Source organism: Clupea harengus, chromosome 12 (assembly GCF_900700415.2).
Source record: "Clupea harengus chromosome 12, Ch_v2.0.2, whole genome shotgun sequence".
NCBI classification, from domain to species: domain Eukaryota; kingdom Metazoa; phylum Chordata; class Actinopteri; order Clupeiformes; family Clupeidae; genus Clupea; species Clupea harengus.
The window spans coordinates 7570430-7592987 of NC_045163.1; the positions used below are offsets into that span (position 1 = coordinate 7570430).

At 45.2% G+C, this 22558-nt stretch overlaps 1 protein-coding gene across 1 annotated transcript in view; it reads right to left on the reverse strand.

Moving 5' to 3' along the window:
• Positions 1-956: 956 nt before the first annotated feature.
• antxr1b (ANTXR cell adhesion molecule 1b) overlaps positions 957-22558 on the reverse strand; it is a 26851-nt gene continuing 5249 nt past the window's right edge. The window contains exons 6-19 of the mRNA XM_031578027.1: positions 21329-21362; positions 20792-20871; positions 19157-19225; positions 18653-18733; positions 17901-17961; positions 17700-17798; positions 14929-14998; positions 11528-11765; positions 10649-10744; positions 8638-8679; positions 7177-7272; positions 6567-6734; positions 4932-5012; positions 957-2152 (exon numbers count right to left, since the gene is read on the reverse strand). Coding sequence (XP_031433887.1) covers positions 1760-2152; positions 4932-5012; positions 6567-6734; positions 7177-7272; positions 8638-8679; positions 10649-10744; positions 11528-11765; positions 14929-14998; positions 17700-17798; positions 17901-17961; positions 18653-18733; positions 19157-19225; positions 20792-20871; positions 21329-21362 — 1608 coding nt within the window. The 3' untranslated portion in view covers positions 957-1759. The remainder of the gene's footprint in view (positions 2153-4931; positions 5013-6566; positions 6735-7176; positions 7273-8637; positions 8680-10648; positions 10745-11527; positions 11766-14928; positions 14999-17699; positions 17799-17900; positions 17962-18652; positions 18734-19156; positions 19226-20791; positions 20872-21328; positions 21363-22558) is intronic.

Genomic DNA, 22558 nt, shown 5'->3' on the forward strand with positions numbered 1-22558 from the left:
CCATGGGGGATACTAGTGTTGCACAGATTTCTGGAGAAATGTTCTGCCATTCTTCAGAAACCATTTTGTTCAGCTGCTCTTTGCTGAAGGGGTGGTGTTGCTCTACCTTTCTCTTTTAAACATCCCAAAGGTCTTCTACTGGATTCAAATCAAGAGACATACTTGGCCAGGTCATAGTTTTCACCTTTTTCTTTTTTAGAAGCTCTTGGATGATTTTGGCAGTGTGCTTTGGATTGTTATCATGCTGGAATATTCCTCTTGTGCCAAGTTTCTGGAGACTGGGAGTCAACTTGTCAACCAGTATTTAGGGATATCCTCAGGCATTCATGGTGCCATCTATAAATGTAATCTTCCCAACACCTTTTGCACTCATGCAGCCCCATATCATCACACTCCCACCTCCGTGCTTCACTGTTGGGGTTATGCATTCACTGTGGTAGTCCTGGCCAGGTTCACACCAAATATGCTGGACCCCATCTGACCCCATCTTCCACACAAAACTGCAAGATTAGACTTTGCTAAAGAACATGAAAAGATGCCTGATGACTATTATTCTTTGTCCAGATGAGACCGAGACAAATCTGTACTGACTGACAAAATTCTATTCAGTTTTGAATCATCTGACATGTAAGTGATATTGCACAGGGGTGTACTCACTCCTTGTAAACTGTAGGATGCAAGGTCCAGTACCCTGAGAGTTTACTGTTGGCTACATTTATTAGAGACCTTTCATTCATTAATGCGATTAGGTACATTGCAAAGGTCAACAAATGCAGACCAGTCAATACAAGGTTAGTAATTTGCCCTCTCTGTGTGTTTGTGTGCGTGTCTGAGTTTGTGTGTGTGTGTGTGTGTGTGTGTGTGTGTGTGTGTGTGTGTGTGTGTGTGTGTGTGTGTGTGTGTGTGTGTGTGTGTGTGAGAGAGAGAGAGAGAGAGAGAGAGAGCCAGTGCGCGTGTGTGCCTCTGTTGTGATTTAACCTCTCAGTATATCAGTATATTCATTTTTTATTTAAATGGAGGTTCATAAGTAGCTGTCTGGGCCTGTTCATAAACTGAGTGTTAACATGAAGGCAAGAAGCTAATGCATTGTTTTCTATAACTCTCCTGGCTCCTCCAGGCCATTCATTTTATTCTCAAACACTCTGTGCTGTCTGTCCAACGCCGGCAAGGAACATAAGCAAAATGCTAACTGGCTACACTTCTGATTTCTCAGCTTGAAACGACTTTACTAATATTGCTGAAGCCTTTGCTTAAAAGTTTCTGCATCCCTTCTATACCCTTTAAAATATATTCAAGTTACACGCAGGTAACCTTTGTCCCTGGATTTCCCTTGGCATTTGAGTGGGAAGCTGTAGTATCACTGAACATCAAAAACAAACGCATGATAATATATCATACAGCGCAAAATTCCTCAACCAAATATGCCCTGTCCTGCAAATGCATGCGAGTCTATTCCTTTGTGACAGAGAGGGGAGAAAGAGAGACAGAGAAAAAGTGCAAGAGAGAGAGAAGGAGGAAGAGAGTGTGACAGAGAGAAACAGTGATAGAGAGAGGGCGAAAAGGAGAGCGACAGGGAAATGAGAGAGAGAGAGAGAATTGCTGGTGATGGGTGCAGTGGCCCACAGTCCTTCAGGTTGGCTGGTGCTTTGAGGTTTGAGAGCCATCATCTCAGAGTTCCTGTCCTCCATGCACGCTCTATGCCTATTCCATGCCATCAGAGCGTCCGTGTCCTCTCGCCCGCGGGCACACGGGGTGGAGATCAGGAAGAGGGTCGAGGTGGAGGACGGGAAGGGGGAGGGGCTCTGCCCGGGGGAGGAGCCTGAGGAGGCGGTGGCAGAGTTCCAACTGGCGATGGTGGTGCAGGGGGCGGAGGCAGGCAGGCAGAGGTGGGAAGCAGATCTCTGGTTGGGGGAGGCGTGTAAGGGGGTGGGGTGATGGTGGTGGGGGGAGGGGTGGAGGGCAAGGGGGGCAGGGTTGAGGTGGGTGTTGGGGGGGCGCTGGATGAGCTGCAGGGGATGGGGGGCAGCATGCCCTGGGGGGCAGGAGGGTTGTAGCTGTGGGGGAGGGTGTAGACTGGGGTGGAAGGGTGGTTGTAGACCGGATAGCGAGGTGGAGGGCAGCTCTTCACCCGACTGAAACTAATGCAGCGACCCTGAAAGTGAAGGCAGAGGGGAGGGTTACAAGCAGACAGGACAACAATTTCCATCCTCTAACCAGAAGCCCACTAGTCCACTGACTAGTACTCCACCAGTTCACTAGCCCCTACCATCCACTAACCAGCAATCCACTAGTGCCCTAGCCATTACTATCCATTGACTAGCATTCCATTAGTGCACTAGCCATTACTTAGGGTGACCAGACCTCCTCTTTTACCCGGACATGTCCACTTTTCGAGACCTAAAAAATGCGTCCGGCAGGGATTCCAAAATCGTCCGGGATTTTGCTTTGTCGGATATTTGTGCTTCTCTGGGTCTTTCACAAACTAGTTATTACGTCCTTACAAGTTTTGGAAAGGGTATCTCCCTTACGTTCCACCTTCTTGCGCGAGCTCTGACTGTAGAGAGAACTGTCATTGGTCGACCGCCTTCCCAGTGTTGCCAGATGTATGATAATTATCCTCCAAATACGATCATTTTGAGGCTTTGGTACGATACTTCGCCATTTCCAATCTGGCAACACTGAACACCTTGCCGCCTCCAGTAGTTGCATTAATTATAATAGTAGCCTATATGACATCTGCATGTGAAAAAGATGTCAAAACTTCATCGCGGGGGAGGGGGCGGGGTCCCGCGACGAATTGTCCTCTTTTTCACAAACCCAAATCTGGTAACCCTACATTAACTAGAAGCCCACTAGTCCACTAACCAGCAATCCACTAGTGCCCTAGCCATTACTATCCACTAACCAGATGTCCACTAGTCCAATAACCATTACTATCCACTGACAGGTGTCAACTGTTGCAGCAGTCATTACCAACCAGATCTGGTGCAAACCTGGCAGATCCATAACAAATGAAGGCTATGCCTTTAACTTAAACTTAAGTTTTATACATGGGTTATGTGCAGGTGAATAATAAACTTTTGCTTCAGTTCAGTCAAAATTTTACTGACGATGAACCTCATAATAGTGTTTGAGCACAGAGGAAGTGTGGTGCATGCTTTAAGAGTACAGTAAGACGTATGACGAAGGAATATTTTTAATAGTTGGTGAACATGGATTCATTTATGAGAGTATGAATGGCGTTATGTTGGCTGTGATAAAGTGGGGGTGGTGCCAAACAGGTAACATGCTCCGATTGAGGGAAAGTCAGTTAGCAGGGTTAGATCTAATTGGCCGTAGGGGTCAACCAAACAAAAGAAAGATGGGTGTGACCGAATTACTTTTAAAAGATGAACGCGCCATTCATACAATGAGATCATTCATGGAACATCTACTTGTTGAAAGCTTAGAGCCTTTCAATAAAGAAACCGCAGATACACGTGTTTGGCGTCTCGTCTTCTGATTGCGAAATCTGGAATAAATTCCTCTTTTTTTCAACCGACTGTTTAGTAGCAGTTTACTGCTGACAGATTATAAATTGCGATCTCATTGGGATTATAAATCTTTTCTGTTTTGGGGAAAAATATCCTCCCTTCTGCTGGTTCATTCTCTCTATTAAATATATCCCTCTGTCTGTGCTGGCCCAGGGGAGGGGGTGTAGGGTAGGCTGGCCATGAACCTTAATGACTTTACCAGAGCACATTCCAGGAGATGAAGGCAATATTAGCAGTCTGGCTACAGTGCTCAGAGTGGCCAGTCAGGGAGTCAGGGACTACCTCTTCCTCTGTTTCTACCTCTGTGTCTGTCTTTGTCTCTATCTCTGTGTCTGTCTCTCTCTCTGTCTCTACCTTTGTGTCTACCTCTGTCTCTACCTCTGTGTCTGTCTCTCTCTCTACCTCTGTGTCTGTCTTTGTCTCTACTTCTGTCTCCGTCTCCTTTTCTCTCTCTCTCTCTGTCTGTCTCTTTCTGTATCTGAGTGTCCTTATTAAAAGCAGCCGAGTATGAATGCCAGCTCACTCCTTGCTGGTGCTTCACGTTCCCAAAGCAGGAGATTTTCCATTGGCTTTGAGTGGTGGACTGGGGGATTGTGGGATTGCTATGGGGGCAGAAAGGGTGGACTCCACCACTGCATGCTGCATGGAGATTGGAACCCTTAGGAGAGGCATGTGCTCGGGAACAAACTAAGTGCAGAAGCAGCAGTCCCCCCGCCTTCCCTTCCCTCTCCCATTCCCTCCATCTGCGGCTGAACTCAGACGAGGGGATGTGCCAATGTGTCGCCTGCTTTCCTGCCTTGGGATGAATCTACTTTTCCATTTTCAATAAACAACATCATTTTGTGTGCCTTATTGTGTCCCTTAGGCTGTCATGCTGTGACATCGACACAGATTCTTTGCTGTGGGTGTGTGTGCTGTATTGTGGAGGTGTCCTCAGGGCTGTCATGCTATTTATAGTGAATGGGAGGCATGAAGCAGGGAGTGTGTGTGGGTGTTTGTGTGAGGAGGATTATGAGAGAAACATCAGCGGCAGGTGTGGGATTGAGTGTATATGAAACAGGGATGAAGACGAATGAAAGGAAGTGTTGTGCACACAGACTGAATGAAACGAGGGGCTGACTGGGGCCTATAGAGCCTGTCTGCACATCATTTTATCCAGAGCGCAGGAGATTGGGTATTGACATGGTTGCTGAGGGGAGAAATTTAAATTGGTCTGAAATGAACAAGCAGCAGCAGCAGCAGCAGCAGAATAGGCACACAAGGAAATCAAACAATCTTTTCTGTTTTGTTATGTTCTGTTCTATTCTATTCTATTCTAGGGTTAGGGTTAGGGTTATTTTTTTTTCTTTTCTTTTCTTTTTCTTTCTGTTCTGTTTTTTGAAGAGACAAGGCTCTTACCTTTTCTCCAGGATGTGGTCTCATCACAGATACACGGTCATAGCCTCTTCTTAGCCAAACCAAGAGAGCATCAATCTTACCCTACAGAAAACAACATGTCCATGAGGTAATGTACAAGATGCACACAGACACACACAAACACACACTAATAAACAAACATCTCCCTCTTCACACCAACCTTTCAGGCTTTCTCTTGCGCATCTCAATGTCTTTCACATCTATTGTGGTGCATTGATTTGCTCTTGACTTTAGAACATTTTCAATACTTAGGGACAGACCAGTTGCCTTGAACTCTGATGTGAAGGGATAGCTATTTTCTTGCAAACCGAGTGAAATCCGAGCTGCTGTGTGTGTGTGTGTGTGTGTAAACTTAACTATTTTTCCTCTCAGTGCAGTGGTGGCAATGGGCAAGGATTTAAAGCTAATTAGTTCTGAGACACATGAAAGAACCAGTGAGTGTTTTGCCACGTGTACACACACACTGAGGAGAGAGAGGGAGAAAGGAAGGGAGAGAGGGAGGGAGGCAACGAGAACAAAAAGTTAAAGAATTTGTTTTGTTGTGAGAGGGTTAGCCTAGCGCACGTCTGTTTCGGATTACCTCCTCCAGCTGACGGGACGTTATGAAACAAAGCATTGACCGATTCCTGAGCACAGCAAGGCCAACGACACACACACACATTTGCACACACACACACACACACACACACACACGCATTCACACACACACACACACACACACGCATTCACACACACACACATACACACACACACACACACATTTACACACACTCACACACACAGTCACAGTCACACACACAGTCACAGTCACAGTCACACACACACACCACAGTGCCTGTCTACCGGTCCGTCTTGTCAACTTTCCATGACATCATCCCACACTGTAGCACATACCACCAATCACATGACACTCACTGCAGACTGCACTTGTGCATTAGTGGTCGCCAGTGCTTTGACTAGCAGTGATGACTGAAAGCCCTTCTATTGTTGTGCGTGAAAGTGTGTGAGTTTTCACACTAAGCATGCTGCACAGGATAGGGAAGTAATTTCTCCATACTGATGCAGTGTAGTATGTTATGACAGTAGAGAGTTTGAAAGTAACACTGTGCTTGTGGTTCAGCAAAAACTATTTGTAATAAACAGGGAAAGGGCTTATGCACACAGGAAAACAGACAAAGGCCGTTCATGTTTCATTTTTTTATTCTTGGTTGGCAGGTAGAACAAGCATTTTGGCACAAAGAGCCTTATTGTGGTATCTGCCAGCCAAGAATGAAAACATTCACAATTCTAGGTTCGGTCTTCCAGTGTGTGCATAAACAGATGTTATTTTATAACAACCACTCGGTGTAAACACTGTTACCAAACTAAGCCACCCTAGTCTTCTGGTCACACGCATACACAGCAGACAGCAGTGTTTACAGTGTAGGTTGGCAACCCAATATCTCCGCCTCTCACTGTCTTCATTGGTGGTATGATTGTTAGGTGTGTCTGTGTGTGTGTGTGTATTGTATACGTGGTGTGTGTGTACTGTGTGTGTGTGTTTGTGTGTGTGTGTGTGTGTGTGTGTGTGTGTGTGTGTGATTGATTGTAATTTTCCGAGTGAGGGGGTACACACACCTTGATTGGTGAGTACCATTTGTAGGGCCTGATGGGCTTACGCCGACCATTGTTGAGGGTGCGAGAGGGCAGGTATTCATACTCCTGTTCTGGCAACTTCACTTGGGCATTCTTTGCCAACTCCAGTTTCGCTCCCTCCTCAGTAGACCCCTTATCTCCCCAGCGCACCTGTTAGAGAGCACACACCAGTGTGTGTGTGTGTGTGTGTGTGTGAGAGAGAGAGAGAGAGAGAAAGATAGAGTGACTCAGTGTGTCAAAGTTAAAAGAGTAACAGACTGATGACAACTTTTGCACGGAATGAGACACAAGGATTAGAAATCAAGATGTGTGTGTGTGTATCTGTGTTTGGGTGTGAGAGAGAGAGAGAGAGAAAGACCTTGCATGACTTTACCGCAAGTGAAACTCAGAGAAGACTGACAAAAACTGTGTGCAGTATAAGAAATGGATGGAGGTGAGTGTTTTTGTGCGAGTGTGTGCATACACCAAATGTATTCATTTGAACAAATGTCATAGTCAACTCAAATTCTGAGTAGGAATACATTAGAAAGAAAAATCTCGGAAAGCAGTGTGTGTGTGGGATAAGTCACTGTGACGTGAGGTTAAATCTTACCTCCATTCTCTTAATGCCACCAACACCTCGTCCTCCATAGTAGGATGCATCCACAGTAGGCCAGTTCTTTTTGGGGTAGGCGTTATCTTCATCATCCTTACCGAGGGGGAGAGAAGCCGTGTGAGTGGGAAAAAGAGAGAAGGGTAGAGAGGAGGAAAGGGAGAGAAGAGAAAGAGATGGACAAAGAGTGAGTGCCAGTTTAGTTTTGGAGATGTCAAAAACCATTTCACCATCTCAGCGTTTGTTTTGTAGTGAATCATATATTCAATTGAATTTCAGAGGGGAAAGGACAGAGATAAGGTAAAGCGGAAAGTCTACCTCTGCACAAATATGCAATCTCCAACTCCAGCCCTTAGACATTACACTACAAAGGCTTCCTGCTGTTTGAGACACATGCCGCCTCTCATAAATGGACTCAAGAAGGAGTTCATCTTCTCTCTCTCTCACTCCCTCTCTGTCTCTCTGTCTCTCTCTCTCGCTCTCTCTCTCTCTCTCTCTCTTGCTCTTTCTCTCTCGCTCTCACACTCAGACCTGCCCCAAAAAAGCAGTCAAGTCCTTGCTCTGTGATGTGAGATATAGAGGGTCGACTGATGTTTCCAGTCTGCCTGGCTCGGTGTGTCAGGGCAGAAACAGCTGGTTTGACAAACAAAACCCCTTCCAAACCCACTGATCAAATAAACTCAGTCATTGGAAGGTAATCCTGTGCAATAAGAGATAGTCTGGGGCAGATACCATTGAGCTTTACAGTGTTTCTAATGGCTGGAGAGAGCAGAGCTGACTGAAGAAGAAATGCATAAAGAGGCTCTCTATGCACTGGCACAACAGGCTGCCATTTCAGTGCTTCTAAATGAGAACCACTTCAATGCATTTAAATTTAGATGAGTAGAAAGATTTAAAAAAAAATGAAAGAAAGAAAAAAGAAACAGACATAGAGCTAATCATAATGCATTTCTCTTTTAGTGTGAAGCTTTTCTAAGAAACGGCACATCGCTTCATCATTGTGGAATTCTGTAATGAAAAACTGAAACCTTTTTTCCGATCTGCTCTAGCACTCATGAGATGTCCACTACAGCCAACAGTCCTTAAAATGAAAGGGGCACACAGTTCTGATCACGGCTTTGCCAGCTCTGATGGTAGCCCAGCCCATTCTGGTCCCAACTAGTGGCTCTAATGGTGGCTGTGCCTGTTCTGATGCTAGCTGTGCCGAATCTGGTGATCACTTTGCCAGCTCTGATGAATACCTTGCCAGTGACATCATTTCCTGTCTTATGTAATGGCTTGCCGTTTTATTCTCTCCCTCCCTGCTTAAGCTGCCAAACCAGACCTCTTCTGCCCTGCAAGTAGAGTGATGAGAAACATGATATTGGAAAGGAAAATTAGCGCTTTATTTCCCCCCTCCCTAGCACAAAAAGAGGTGAATTCTGGACAGAAGAGAGTCAGTTGAGTTGAGTCGTTTCTTACCGAACTGTCTTCTGTAACTGGTGGTGGGGCCTCGTGAATGATCTGCTCTTAACAAAACAGGGAGACACAGAACACACTAGTCAGCCCTTTGACAGGGACAGCAGAGGGAAGAGAAGCATGGCAAGAATGTGCTCACACACTTAGCCACACACACACACACACACACACACACACACACACACACACACACACACACACCCACCATTCACAGATAAGCCATCACTCTCTCCAGGTCAGACAAAGCAGTCATAGGTTCTCCACCACTCCATCCCTGATCGATTAGCTTGGACATGTTTTGATGTAGCCAGCCCCCCTCTCTATCAGACCGGCTCAGCTGAACTCGCCTCCCTCTCATCCACGACCATTAGCCAGTCAGCAGCCCCCAGGGTCGGCTTGATAGGCAGCTCTGGCCGGCAGCTCCTGGTCCAAGCTCTCAACTCAGCCCAGCCAGTCAGAGCACCACGCTCTCAATGATGAAAAGCATGCTGCTAATTGTTTGTAATATGTAGTTATGCAAGGCACAGTGTTGTGTTTAGCATGGTGACTAAGATCATGACCTCTCACACTGTGAGGATATCTTAATGTGTGCTTTGCATACTGAGTTTGTGATGCTGCATATCATAGGCGTGTCTTTTAACCGCCAACAGAGATCATTAATGATAAATGGTCTTTTCAGAATTGAAAATTGATTGATAATTGATTGATTGGGGGTGGACAGAGCCACAGAAACAAGGAAATTATTTTTTGTATCTTCAGGGCTGTCATTAGTTGGGAGTGGGAGTTGGTCCATATCTTTAGAGTGGGTCCCATTACTTCCACATTACTGCCACCAAATGACAGGCAGATGAGGTGTCAAGAGAGAATGGGGCCGGGGTCAGACTCATGCTGCACAGGGTTACGCTCCTCTCCCTTCCTTCAGGTCGCTAAGTGATGTACTGTCACTGGTGCTTGAAATAAGCACCACTGAAGTGGCATTGATGTGATGCTTCAGGCGGAAACTGATCCAAATTCAGATCAAATGGACAGAATTATCAGCTCTGTTGCAAAAACACTTCCCAGTCACAGCAGTCAATGGTAAAGGTGGGAGGAAAGGCAGCAATAATGTTCTCCTCACAGTGTCCTCCCCTCAGTGTTCTCTTCACAGTGTTCTCCTCATAGTGTTCTCTTCACAGTTTTCTCCTCACCGTGTTCTCCCCTCAGTCCTCTCCCCTTAGTGTTCTCTTTACAGTGTTCTCCTCACCGTGTTCTCCCCTCAGTGCTCTCCTCACAGTGTTCTCCTCACAGTGTTCTCCTCACAGTGTTCTCCTCACAGTGTTCTCCTCATAGTGTTCTCCTCAAAGTGTTTTCTTCACAGTGTTCTCTTCACCGTGTTCTCCTCAATGTGTTCTCATAGTGTTCTCTTCACAGTGTTCTCCTCACAGTGTTCTCCTCACATTGTTCTCTTTACAGTGTTCTCCTCAAAGTCTTCTCCTCATAGTGTTCTCCTCACAGTGTTCTCCTCACAGTGTTCTCCTCCCAGTGTTCTCCCCTCAGTGTTCTCCTTATAGTGTTCTCCTCATAGTGTTCTCCTCACAGTGTTCTCCTCCCAGTGTTCTCCCCTCAGTGTTCTCCTCATAGTGTTCTCTTTACAGTGTTTTCCTCACAGTGCTCTCCCCTCAGTGTTCTCCTCACAGTGTTCTCCTCATAGTGTTCTCCTCATAGTGTTCTCACCGTATTTTCCTCACAGCACGTTTCTCTCGATTCTCTACCTTCCAAAAACCCTCAGTGTGTCTCGGTGAGGCAGCCTTCAATTTCCTGTCTGATAACCAAACAACCTTTGACTGTGTGGCCAGCGAGTGAGCAGGTAATGGACGGCTGGAGAGTAAAGAGTAAAGGCAGCAATGCCAGTTACATAAGACGCTGCCACTTCAGTCTGGACTCAGCTCTTATGTAGCACGGACGTGGGCCAAGTGTGGGCCAGATCTGGGTTGTGCCTGTGCCTGAGGAGGGTGTGTGGGCATCTCTGACTTACCACTGTGCAGCAGAGAGGCCAGAACCACCAGAGCAGAGCCATGGCCAACAGCAGCAGCAGGATGAGCAGGGCGATCACCAGGAACGTCCCGTCAGTCTGGGGGAGGGGAGAGACACAGGCACGGCATTATGGGAGTATAGTAGTCCATAAGCGTGCACACACAGAGATACAGATGCAGACAGACACATTTTCTCATAATAAATACAGACAGTGAGCTGTCATGCACTGAATAAGTAAATGTAAGCACATACTGTATATTTCACTGCAAGATCACTTGGCTTATCTCTAGAAGACATTTAAAGAGACTATACTGATAGCCATGCCTTTGTGTTGCAGTCTGAGTGACATAGTGAAGTCAGCTGGATAGAGCACACAAAAACATGACAGGACTCTTAGCTCTCATATGCAAAGCTTTTTGAACAGTGCAGCAATTCGCAATCACAGTGCTGTGTGTGTGTGTGTGTGTGTGAGTGAGTGTATGCGTGTGTCTGTGTGTGTTTTTGTGTGTGTATGTATACGTATTATTGTGTGTGTCTGTGTGCATTTGTGTGTATACATATTTGTGTGTATGTGTTTGTGTTTGTGTGTGTATGCATGTATATGAACGTACTCTTGTGTGTGTTGCCTGTGTGTACGAGTGTGTGTGTGCATGCATGGACATGTATGTGTGTGTGTGTGTGTGTGTGTGTGTGTGTGTGTGTGTGTGTGTACGAGTGTGTGTGTGCATGCGTGGACATGTTTGTGAGTGTGTATGTGTGTGTGTGTGTGTGTACGAGTGTGTGTGTGCATGCGTGGACATGTGGGTATTTTTATATGTGTGTGTGTGTGTGTGTGTGTGTGTGTGTGTGTGTGTGTGTAAAGAAGCATGGACACACATACATCACGTTGCGGGTGCAGCGGATGGAGAGGTGCCAGTGACGTTGGGGATGCGGTTGAGAGCGCCGGAGTGGAGGGAGGAGCAGATGGAGGTGCAGGAGGAGGTGCAGACGAAGGCGGAGGTGGAGGAGGTGGAGGCGGTGGTGGGGGCGTGATACTCACACAGGCCTCGGCTCTGATGGTGACGGAGCTGGAGATGAAGCTCAGGCCGTTGTTCATGCTCACGTACAGAGTGGCAGTCCTGCAGGGACACAGCAGCAAGGCTCCTATGTGCTTTCTTTTAAGGTTTATTTATCTATCCATCCATTCTTCACTCCATCCATCCATTCATCTATCAAGCCATCCATCCATCCATCCATCCATCAATCTATCGATCCACCCATTAATCTATCTATCCATCCATCCATCTACTCATCAATACACCCATCCATCTGCCTACTGCATTACCTACCATTGTATCCGCCTATGACTACGTTCTGCTACGCGTTGCGGGACCAAACAACCTTATTTCAGAGCTCTCACACGTGGTCCAGGCGTTAGGCTTTAAGCTGCTGTCTGTACTGGTGTTACAGCACCAGTCTCCCATTCCTTACACTGTGGTGTGTTAAACCACAGGCATGACACCACAGCAGCAGGCAGGGCCTGGGCCTGAGTAGTTTAGGGGGGAGTGGAGCGGAGGAAAGCTCCAGTCGAGCTGTGAAACCTGCACAGCCACCCCACCACCAACACCACTATAGTGCACACCATAGCTACAGTACACTTCTCACAGTGTTCACCTTATAGTGTTCTACAGTAGCTACAGTGTTCTCCCCTCACAGTGTTCTTCTCACAGTGTTCTCCTTATAGTGTTCTACAGTAGCTACAGTGTTCTCCCCTCACAGTGTTCTTCTCACAGTGTTCTCCTTATAGTGTTCTACAGTAGCTACAGTGTTCTCCCCTCACAGTGTTCTTCTCACAGTGTTCTCCTTATAGTGTTCTACAGTAGCCACAGTGCTCTTCTCCCAGTGTTCTCCCCTCACATTGTTCTCCCCAAAGTGTTCTCCTTACAATGTTATACAGTGTTCTCCTCACAGTGTTCTCCTTACAGTGTTCTCCGCTATGAGGTACAGTGCTGTACAGCGTTTTTTTTTTTAATTCTCTACCTTCCAAAAAAACACCTGCCAATGGTCCCTCAGTGTGTCTCAGTGAGGCAACCTTTTATTTCCTGTCTGATAACCAAACAACCTTTGACTGTGTGGCCAGCGAGTGAGCAGGTCAAGGGGCTGGAGAGGACTAAGGGAGTGCAGGGCTGTGCAGTCCACTGTCTAGAGTCCAGCATGGTGATTTACATGAAGAGAGACCATGCAGAAAGTCTTCATCTCCGCTCACATGAAGAGAAACCATGCAGAAAGTCTTCATCCCTACTCTACATGAAGCGAAACCATGCAGAAAGTCTTCATCCCTACTCTACATAAAGCGAAACCACGCAGAAAGTCGTCCCATCAACATGAGGCGAAATTCATAATTCTCACTCGCATAAGGAGAAGCAATGAAGAAACTCCTCATCCTCAATCCTCATTCTGTGTGCTGTTCTAAGATAAACAAAACGCCTGGCCTCGTTTAAGAGCTGGCAGGGGATAACGGGGGAACGAGAGGGGAAAGAATGTGGCAACAGAGAGAGGGAGGGAGGCGGAGAGTAGGAGAGTAGGAAAGAGATCTTACTGCTGATTTTGAGCCCATCTGGTTCTGGGCTGGAGCAGGGAGGTAAACAGCACTCATGAGCACTTAGGTCCCTTCATAAACACTCATATCACCTTATGACTTACATTCTTTCATAAACACTCATATCACCTTATGACTTACATTCTTTCATAAACACTCATATCACCTCATGAACACTTATGACTTACATTCCTTCATAAACACTCATGTCACCTCACGAAGACTTAGGTCCCTTCATAAACACTCATATCACCTCATGTAGACTTAGGTCCCTTCATAAACACTCATGTCACCTTATGACTTACATTCCTTCATAAACACTCATATCACCTTATGAAGACTTAGGTCCCTTCATAAACACTCATGTCACCTCATGAGCACTGAGGTCCCTTCATAAACACTCATGTCACCTTATAAAGACTTAGGTCCCTTCATAAACACTCATGTCACCTAATGAAGACTAACGCCTCCTCATAAACACTCATGTCACCTAATGAAGACTAACGCCTCCTCATAAACACTCATATCACCTCATGTAGACTTAGGTCCCTTCATAAACACTCATGTCACCTTATGACTTACATTCCTTCATAAACACTCATATCACCTTATGAAGACTTAGGTCCTTTCATAAACACTCATATCACCTCATGAAGACTTACGTCCCTTCATAAACAATCAGAACAACTCATGAAGACTTAAGTCCCTTCATAAACACTCATATCACCTCATGTAGACTTAGGTCCCTTCATAAACACTCATATCAACTCATGAGCACTGAGGTCCCTTCATAAACACTCATGTCACCTCATGAGCACTGAGGTCCCTTCATATCACCTCATGAAGACTTAGGTCCCTTCATAAACACTCATATCAACTCATGAAGACTTAGGTCCCTTCATAAACACTCATGTCACCTCATGAAGACTTAGGCCCCTTCATAAACACTCATATCACCTCATGAAGACTTAGGTATCTTTCTTAACACATATATCACCTCATGAAGACTCAGGCCCCTTCATAAACACTCATATCAACTCATGATTACTGAGGTCCCTTCATAAACACTCATATCACCTCATGAAGACTTAGGTCCCTTCATAAACACTCATATCACCTCATGAAGACTTACGTCCCTTCATAAACACTCATATCACCTCATGAAGACTTAGGTCCCTTCATAAACACCCATATCACCTCATATAGACTTAGGTCCCTTCATAAACACTCATGTCACTTCATGAAGACTTAGGTCCCTTCATAAACACTCATGTCACTTCATGAAGACTCAGGTCCCTTCATAAACACTCATATCACCTCATATAGACTTAGGTCCTTTCATAAACACTCATATCACCTCATGAAGACTTACGTCCCTTCATAAACAATCAGAACAACTCATGAAGACTTAAGTCCCTTCATAAACACTCATATCACCTCATGAAGACTTAGGTCCCTTCATAAACACTCATATCACCCTATGAAGACTTGCCTTCCTTCCTTCCAAAGAGCAACAATGATGAACAGATTCCCCATGGGTATCTAACCCATGGTGTTGGTGTTGTTGGTACGTTGCTATACTGATTGAGATACAGGAACATGGTTACATCACCAAGGATGAACATTTATCTGAACACTGTCATGTCCCGTCATAAACTCTTATGTTCCTTCATAAACACCAACATCCTTTCATAATCACTTACGTTCCTTCCTCTTGCAGTACTGGAGCTGGACAGAGAAGATAGGTGTCCTCAATCACCAGTGGTCTCTTCACTGTCAAAGCAAATGAGAGAAGAAAGGGGAGAGAAAGACAGAAGAGATGAGAGGAAGAGAAGAAACGTGTGAAGGGGAGGCAAGAGGGGGGAAGAGGAGAGCAGAGGATGGGAAGAAAAAAAGAGAGGAGAGTAGAATTGAAGATAAATAATAAAAGAGGAGAGGGGAGTGGATCAGAGGATGGGAAAGAATGGGATGAGAAAAAGAGGAGAGAGAAGAATTGAAGGTAAATTATGAGGAGAGAAGAGCATCGTGAGAGAGGGGAGAGTAGATCAATGGAAGGAGGGAGAGAGAAGAGAGAATATATTTTCATATAAAAAAAAACACATGTCGAAACCTTTGACAGTCCATCAACATCACCCACTACATACTCTGATTTAATACAACAGTGCATTTTACAGCTCACGAAGCACAGGGCCAAATAGACTATTTTCGCTACTAGTCTTCATTTGGGGGTTGGACATCCAGTCGATGTCTGAAATATGTTAGAGGGGCTGTGTGCAAGTGAGAGGAAATTAGACCCATATGGCCGCCCACCCTCCTGAAGGCCCATCCATTTAGTCAGCAGAGTGGAGATTAATTGAGGGCTCAATCCTGCTCATTGAAATGGACTCATCAGTGTGAGGATTCAGTCCGTTCACAAATCAAGCTGGTGAAACGACTGCTCCTCTTCTGGAAAATAAAACGACTGGATTTCTCTCAGAACATAATGGTCTATTTACCCTGGCTTGAAAGGAGCTCACACACACACACACACACACACACACACACACACACACACACACACACACACACACACACACACGCACACACACACACACACACACGCACAGCCACACTCACACGGACACAGCCACAAACCCATGCACGCACATACAGACAGACATCCACACACACAGACAGACAGACATCCACACACGCACACAGACAGACATCCACACATACACACACACACACACACACACACACACACACACACACACACACACACAGACAGACACACACACACAGAGAGACAGACGCACACACACATACGGCTCAGAGGAGCTGCACATTCCATCTGATACTCTTTAAGTGAAATAACAGTCGCAAGGAAAGGACCGAGCTACGAAATCAACTCACTGCGGCAGAGGGCAGGCCAATGCCAACACAAAATAACCATTAGCTCCCCTGTCTGCCCAGGAGAGAGACAGAGAGCAGCGAAAAGAAATCACTGCCACATTTCACAGTTTTACATTTAAATCATTAGGAGGCCCCTGCCTTAATGATAAGGCAGCCAGTGCCTCCCTAAAGTAAAGTCCTCGGGCATTAGTGGATGTAATATGGCAGCCAAATAGAGGAACACAAGCAGTCTGGAGAAAGGATGTTGATGTTTGGACAGTCAAATTACACCCCTCTCTTCCGTGTTCCTAAAGCAAGGTGGTGATTGGCTGGAGGAGTGTACAGCTCGGTCCAAGCCACTTTGTTTGTTTCCCATTTACAGAGCCAGGACTGTGCACAATTACCGGAGTCTTTTAGAGCACATGCACTGGACAGATAGCTAGAGGAACGTGAGGATACTTTTGCTGAATGTGTAATGTATTATAATCAAGGACTGCATCTTTAAGGTTTAGTGTTGCTGGAGTCAAACCACAGAAATGTAGAACATTACTGACGTGTCACTGTGAAGCCAGCAGATCCACACTATTCTCTCCGCTCAAACAGTCTTTGAGGTGTGTGTGTGTGTGTGTGTGTGTGTGTGTGTGTGTGTGTGTGTGTGTGTGTGTGTGTGTGTTCAGAGGGAGAGATAAGTGGGAAGGAATGCATATAAATCTGTGTGAGTGTTTACTTTGTTTGTCCTGTCTTTGTTTATAAATGTATTGTCTTTACTCCAGTGTTTCAACAGCCTTTTCAACTGACTTTGCATTGACTTGCATGATTCTCTATTCAAAGTGAGGTCTCTGCCCTCTGATGTCTTTGAGAGACAGCATCTGGTGCGTTTGCTGATAAGGTCAAGTTTACTGATGTGGTCCCTTCTACTATGCAGGACCGCCGTGCTTAGAGAATGCCTACCTAATCTGACCAGCATGCTCTGCAGTCCGGTCTGGGCTCTTTCTGGCGTCTTCCAGTCTCATCGTCTGCTGTCTGGATCTCTCACGAGCACAGATCTCATTCAACTCTGAGCTTTTCAGACACAGAACTCTCAACGGGGGCTCTCTCAAGGCCTGGAATTCTACTTACATTTTGGGCTTAACCATAGCACTTATAGAAGCTGTGTAAAGCAATGACACTTATAGAAGCTGTGTAAAGCTATGGCACTCACAGAAGCTGTGCAAAGCCATGGCACTCACACTCAGGCACTGCCTTAAACCATGGCACTGGGGAACTAACTTCTTTCTTCATTCTTTGGAATGTATAGTAAAGATGTTATGTGACTGTGTTGTGTGTAAAAGTGTTCCCCCTTACTCAAAGTGACTGTGTTAGGATTAAAGGCGTTCTCTCTTACTCAGAGTGACTGTGTTATGAGTAAAAGTGTTCTCTCTTTCTCAGAGTGACGGCGTTAGGTTTAAAGAGGTTCTCTCTTACTCAAAGGGACTGTGTTAAAGGTGTTCTGTCTTACTGAAAGTGACTGTGTTAAAGGTGTTCTGTCTTACTGAAAGTGACTGTGTTAAATGTGTTCTGTCTTACTCAAAGTGTCCGTGTTAAAGGTGTTCTCTCTTACTCAAAGTGACTGTGTCATTGATGCGGAAGCTGCACAGGATCTGTTCCACGTTCCGTGCGTGCAGGAATCCATTTCCACTCACCACCACCTGGAACACCTCTGCAGAACCAAGACAAGCCAGGTGAACATAGAACATGGGTGAGCACAGGGCCGGACACAGCACAGGTATCAATCAGAGGGGGGATGAAATGAATGGCCTACCTCCTGCACAAATACTCGATGGTTCAACGGCCAGGATCTCAATGCATGATCTCTTCAAGATCTGTGTGGACATTTCACAGGCAATAATATCACTAGCAATATCTATTCTATTCTATTCTATTCTACACTAGTCTCCACAGTTCTGCTGTAGTGTACTGGTTGTATTCCATGTATTGCTACAAGCCTGGATAGTGAAAGATCACTACAATGTGACTGAGGTAAATAATGAGAATTAAATATCTTGGCTTGGCTTGGCTCATTAGCATGTCTGCGGAAATGTTCAATTCTATAATCTCTCGGTGCACTGTTCAACAGCATGTTTTTCTTAAATGTACCTAAATATCTAAAAATGTACATTTCACAGTATGGGCTAACATGTTATATTACAAATAATTCCCAGCCACATACTACAAAGACTGTACTGCCTCAAAAAACATCTTATATTTTACCTGAATAGTGTGATATAGGATTAGTTTAAATGTACACCTCCAGGCTCAGATTAAACCTAGCAGCTCACTGATTCTCTCTAACCACCATCTTCTACCTGGCACCTTCTCCCAGAAATAACTCCTGACTCCTCCATCTATATACACACTCACCCTCGCCCACATGGCACTTACACCCAGATCTCTATCTAATTAGACTAATTGATTTTGATGTCCTTAATGAACTGATGGTCATTGGGTGTTGGTGTGACAATGAGAGGGAGGATGAATCCCAGTAGTGTTTAGTTATCTAGCTGTTTGCCGTACCGAATCAATGACACCCTGCAGTGCCTCAAAGCCATCGTTCACCGGAAACACGTGGTCTTCACTGTCCGCTATTGTTGCCAGCTGCAGACAAAAGACCACAAACACTGCTGTAAATTGTGTGTGTTTGTGTGTTTATGGACGAATGCGTGTGTGTGTGTGTGTGTGTGTGTGTTAATGCAAGCGTGTGTGCATGTGTGTGTACACGTGAGTGTATCCATGTGTGTGTGTATGTGAGTGTGTGTGTGTACATGTGAAGGACAGGAGCCCTTGTATCAGAGCTAATGCTAGCTTTCTCCTCATTGTGATTAAACTAAAACAGGTTTTGTGTGTTTGTGTATTACAACAACCAAGGTGGGTTTATTTTGTGTTTAAAAAAAAAATCAAAGCGAACATATTCCATTATAAACCAGAAGGGCACCCGGAGAGCGTAGGCTCTATGTTAACTGAATTTGTGGATCTGTGATGTGTGGCCCAGTTTTGATGGATCCAACTGGGTAGTCTCACCTGCGTATCATTGAAGTCCTTTACGCCAACGCAGTACACAGTGGCACCCAGCTGACGCGATCGACTGGCCTGCCATTGGATGAGGGTCCAGTGCCCGAGAAAGGAGAGAAACAGACCACAGAAGCCATTAGATTACTATTGGGGACACACAGAAGCCATTAGATTACTGTTGGGGACACACAGAAGCCATTAGATTACTATTGGGGACACACAGAAGCCATTAGATTACTATTGGGGACACACAGAAGCCATTAGATTACTGTTGGGGACACACAGAAGCCATTAGATTACTGTTGGGGACATACAGAAGCCATTCGATTACTGCAGGCAGGGGCGGACTGGCCATCGGGGATACCGGGGAATCCCCGGTGGGCCGACAGGGTTGGGATGGTCCAAAATACCGGCCCACTCCGCTCACCAAACGGCCCTTCCCTCTAACATCGCCGGCACCTACGTTATTCTATGCTACACAGAACACATATTATTGACTCTATTTCCAAAAGCTATTTAATTTCACTGACTGATTTTTATACTACTCCTTGCGATCTGTATTCACACACATGGTGCCTATTTTTTGAAACTATTCTGAAGTGTCTTCTTTACTCATCTAATGTCTTCCGTAAGTCTAACTTTGTTTTAGGCGTTATTAAATGTCAATCGCTCTAACCTACTCAACACTTGCATCACTCGCTCTCAGACACCCCTACACACACACACACACAATCACACACCCAGCATGCAACACTACTGATAGCACTGATGTTCACACCCCATCGTATGTTCTGTACTGTTCATTTCTACAGTATAGTGGGCGGCTTGTCCATAAGGGCGACGCACTGCCTACGGGAAAAGGAGTTTTTTTTTCTGTCGGATTCTACCACTAGACCAGGGGGTACTCAATTAGAAACCCAAAAGGTCCACTCGCCAAATTTCCATTCAGTCCAGGGTCCGGAACAGTGACGGTCAAAATCCAAAAACATAACTCCAACAAAAACGTTCAAACTACCGTATGCACAAAAGGTTATGTGGTCTGACCTTATTTGTGTGAAAGGTGACACTTTTTTGTGGTTTAAACTTGGGGATAAAAGGTGTGATGGCGTGAATAGGTGACGACTGGTCGATACGTGCGATGCATAGAGTGGGCAACGCGCCGTGTATTGAGTGGGCCAGTCTGACAGTAACTCCCGGGCCACTTTTTCCCCCCAGTCTGCCCCTGAGTCCTGACTGCAGGGGACACACAGAAGCCATTAGAACAAAAAAGGCTGCTGGCATCTTCAGCTTCATGCTGCTCAGATTTGGCACCAAAACTATGAAGAGCCAATTGCCTGACCTGGAAATGGTACATGACCAGCAACCACAGTAACCAAAACCCTACACTTATTGGCTACACAGGTGCATGATTGAAAAAAGTGGACAAAAATGCATACACATCCACTACAAATAATGCAGGTGCTGATCTGAGAGGTGTCAAATGTAATAATAAAAATAGGAACCTTGTTCACTGCAATAAACACTTCAAATTGACAACATTTCCATCCTCAAACAAGCAAACTTCTTGGCACCAAAATGCTAATGCTAACTGGCTGAAGATGACGTTGTAAAGCCTGACATGGTGGAAACAGGAGCTTAGCTCACCTCTCGTGACGCCAGGTCAAACTGAGTCTCCCGGAGCTCCCCGTCTGTGAGGGCGATGATCACACTGGCTGTGCGGTACCCTTAGAGAGAACAGTCACAGTAGAGCACAAGCCAAGCTCAGCAACAAAGGCTCTGAAAGCATCTTAAAGGTCCAGTCCACGACGTTGATATATTGATATTGACGTTGATATATGATAAAGTTGTTGATATTTGAGCTCAAAAGCTAATCAAAGTACACCCCTCCCTTCCGTGCTCCTCAAGCAATGTGTTGATTGAATGGAACAGTGTATGACTCGGTCCGAGACCCTTTTTTGTTTCCCATTTAAAGAGCCGGGTATAAGGCTCTAAGACGATGTCACCGTGATCCGTCTGGACAGTCAGAGGGGTAAGAGGGGAATTTCGTTGAATTTGGCAAAAATTGTGATGGATTATAATCAAGGACTGCACGTTTAAAACCAACAGCTAGCACTGTCTTCGGGTCAAACATTTACCAGCAAACCAAAGAACACAAAGGACCACAGGCCTGTGAGCACTCACCATCTCCGGTTCCATAATAGATCTGCTCACTGGCCTAAAAACACACAAGGACACAAACATGAAGCCTGTCTGTTTATGATTGTAATCAGATGCAATAGATCTTCTCTCTTATTTCCTCTTTTTATTTATCTCCAGCTCTTGACACAGGTTCGGGAAAGCCCCTTGAGCCTGTCACTGTGGTATCTGTGATTTCACCTCTTTAGTGCTGTAGGTTTTTTCACCTCCGCCTCTTCCTTTCTTCTTCCACAACCAAAAGACCAAGGGCTGACAACGCCAGCGCCATTTGCAACTTCTTATCAGACATATTCTCGATTAGAAGTAGCTATATTACAAAACCATCTGTGGTGAGCAAGAGTGGTGTGAAAATGGTAAGCAAACGCTGCTTTGTTTATGATTTGTGTATCCGCAGTCCTAGGACTTCCGGTTTCCCTTTTTGAATGACATACAGACTATATATGTAGTCATAGTATATATAGTACTGTATATCTACAGATGTTCTACGTTCTACATATATATATATATATATATATATACGGACTTGCTGGTGTGGAGAGTTATTTCCTCTCATACAGACACAGAACATGTTTTGGCCCAGTAACAGGTGACATGAGGCGAAGCCTTCACCGCTAGTTCTTTGATGTTGGTTTGTCTCTGGCTTAACTCTAAACCTCTCTCCTTCTGACCCGGGTTGTAATTGAGATTTCCTCCAGTTAAATGGAAGATTTTCCTTGCCACCATCACCATGAAAGTACTTTGAAGTTTTTTAAACCTTTAGTGCGAAAACACTTTTAAGACAATGTTTTGATAAAAACAAATAAACTGAATATCAACCTGATCTAGAGTTTCCATGTTTTGTTTTGACAATTATGACCATAATGAACCCTCTCAGCACAGTAAACACAGCTCACTATCCCAGTGGGTTTTCCAGGAACTGTTATTAACTTGAGGACCACAGGAGCTGTGAACTATAGTGTCCAGATCAAAGCTTGTGGTTTTACTAATAGGCTTGTGTGTGTCACAGTGAGTCATTCCGGAACAGACTGTCAAGCTAAACATCCATTCAGAGAAGAATATAACACTAGAACTAGGAAAGAATGTAATTCGTGAGGTATTTTTAACTTTAATTGTCTGCAGCAGAGGTTTAATTCATAATGACTCTAATACCATCATTGTGAAGAAACACATTAGTTAATTTCCACTGTCATTGTGAAGAAACACATTACTTAATTT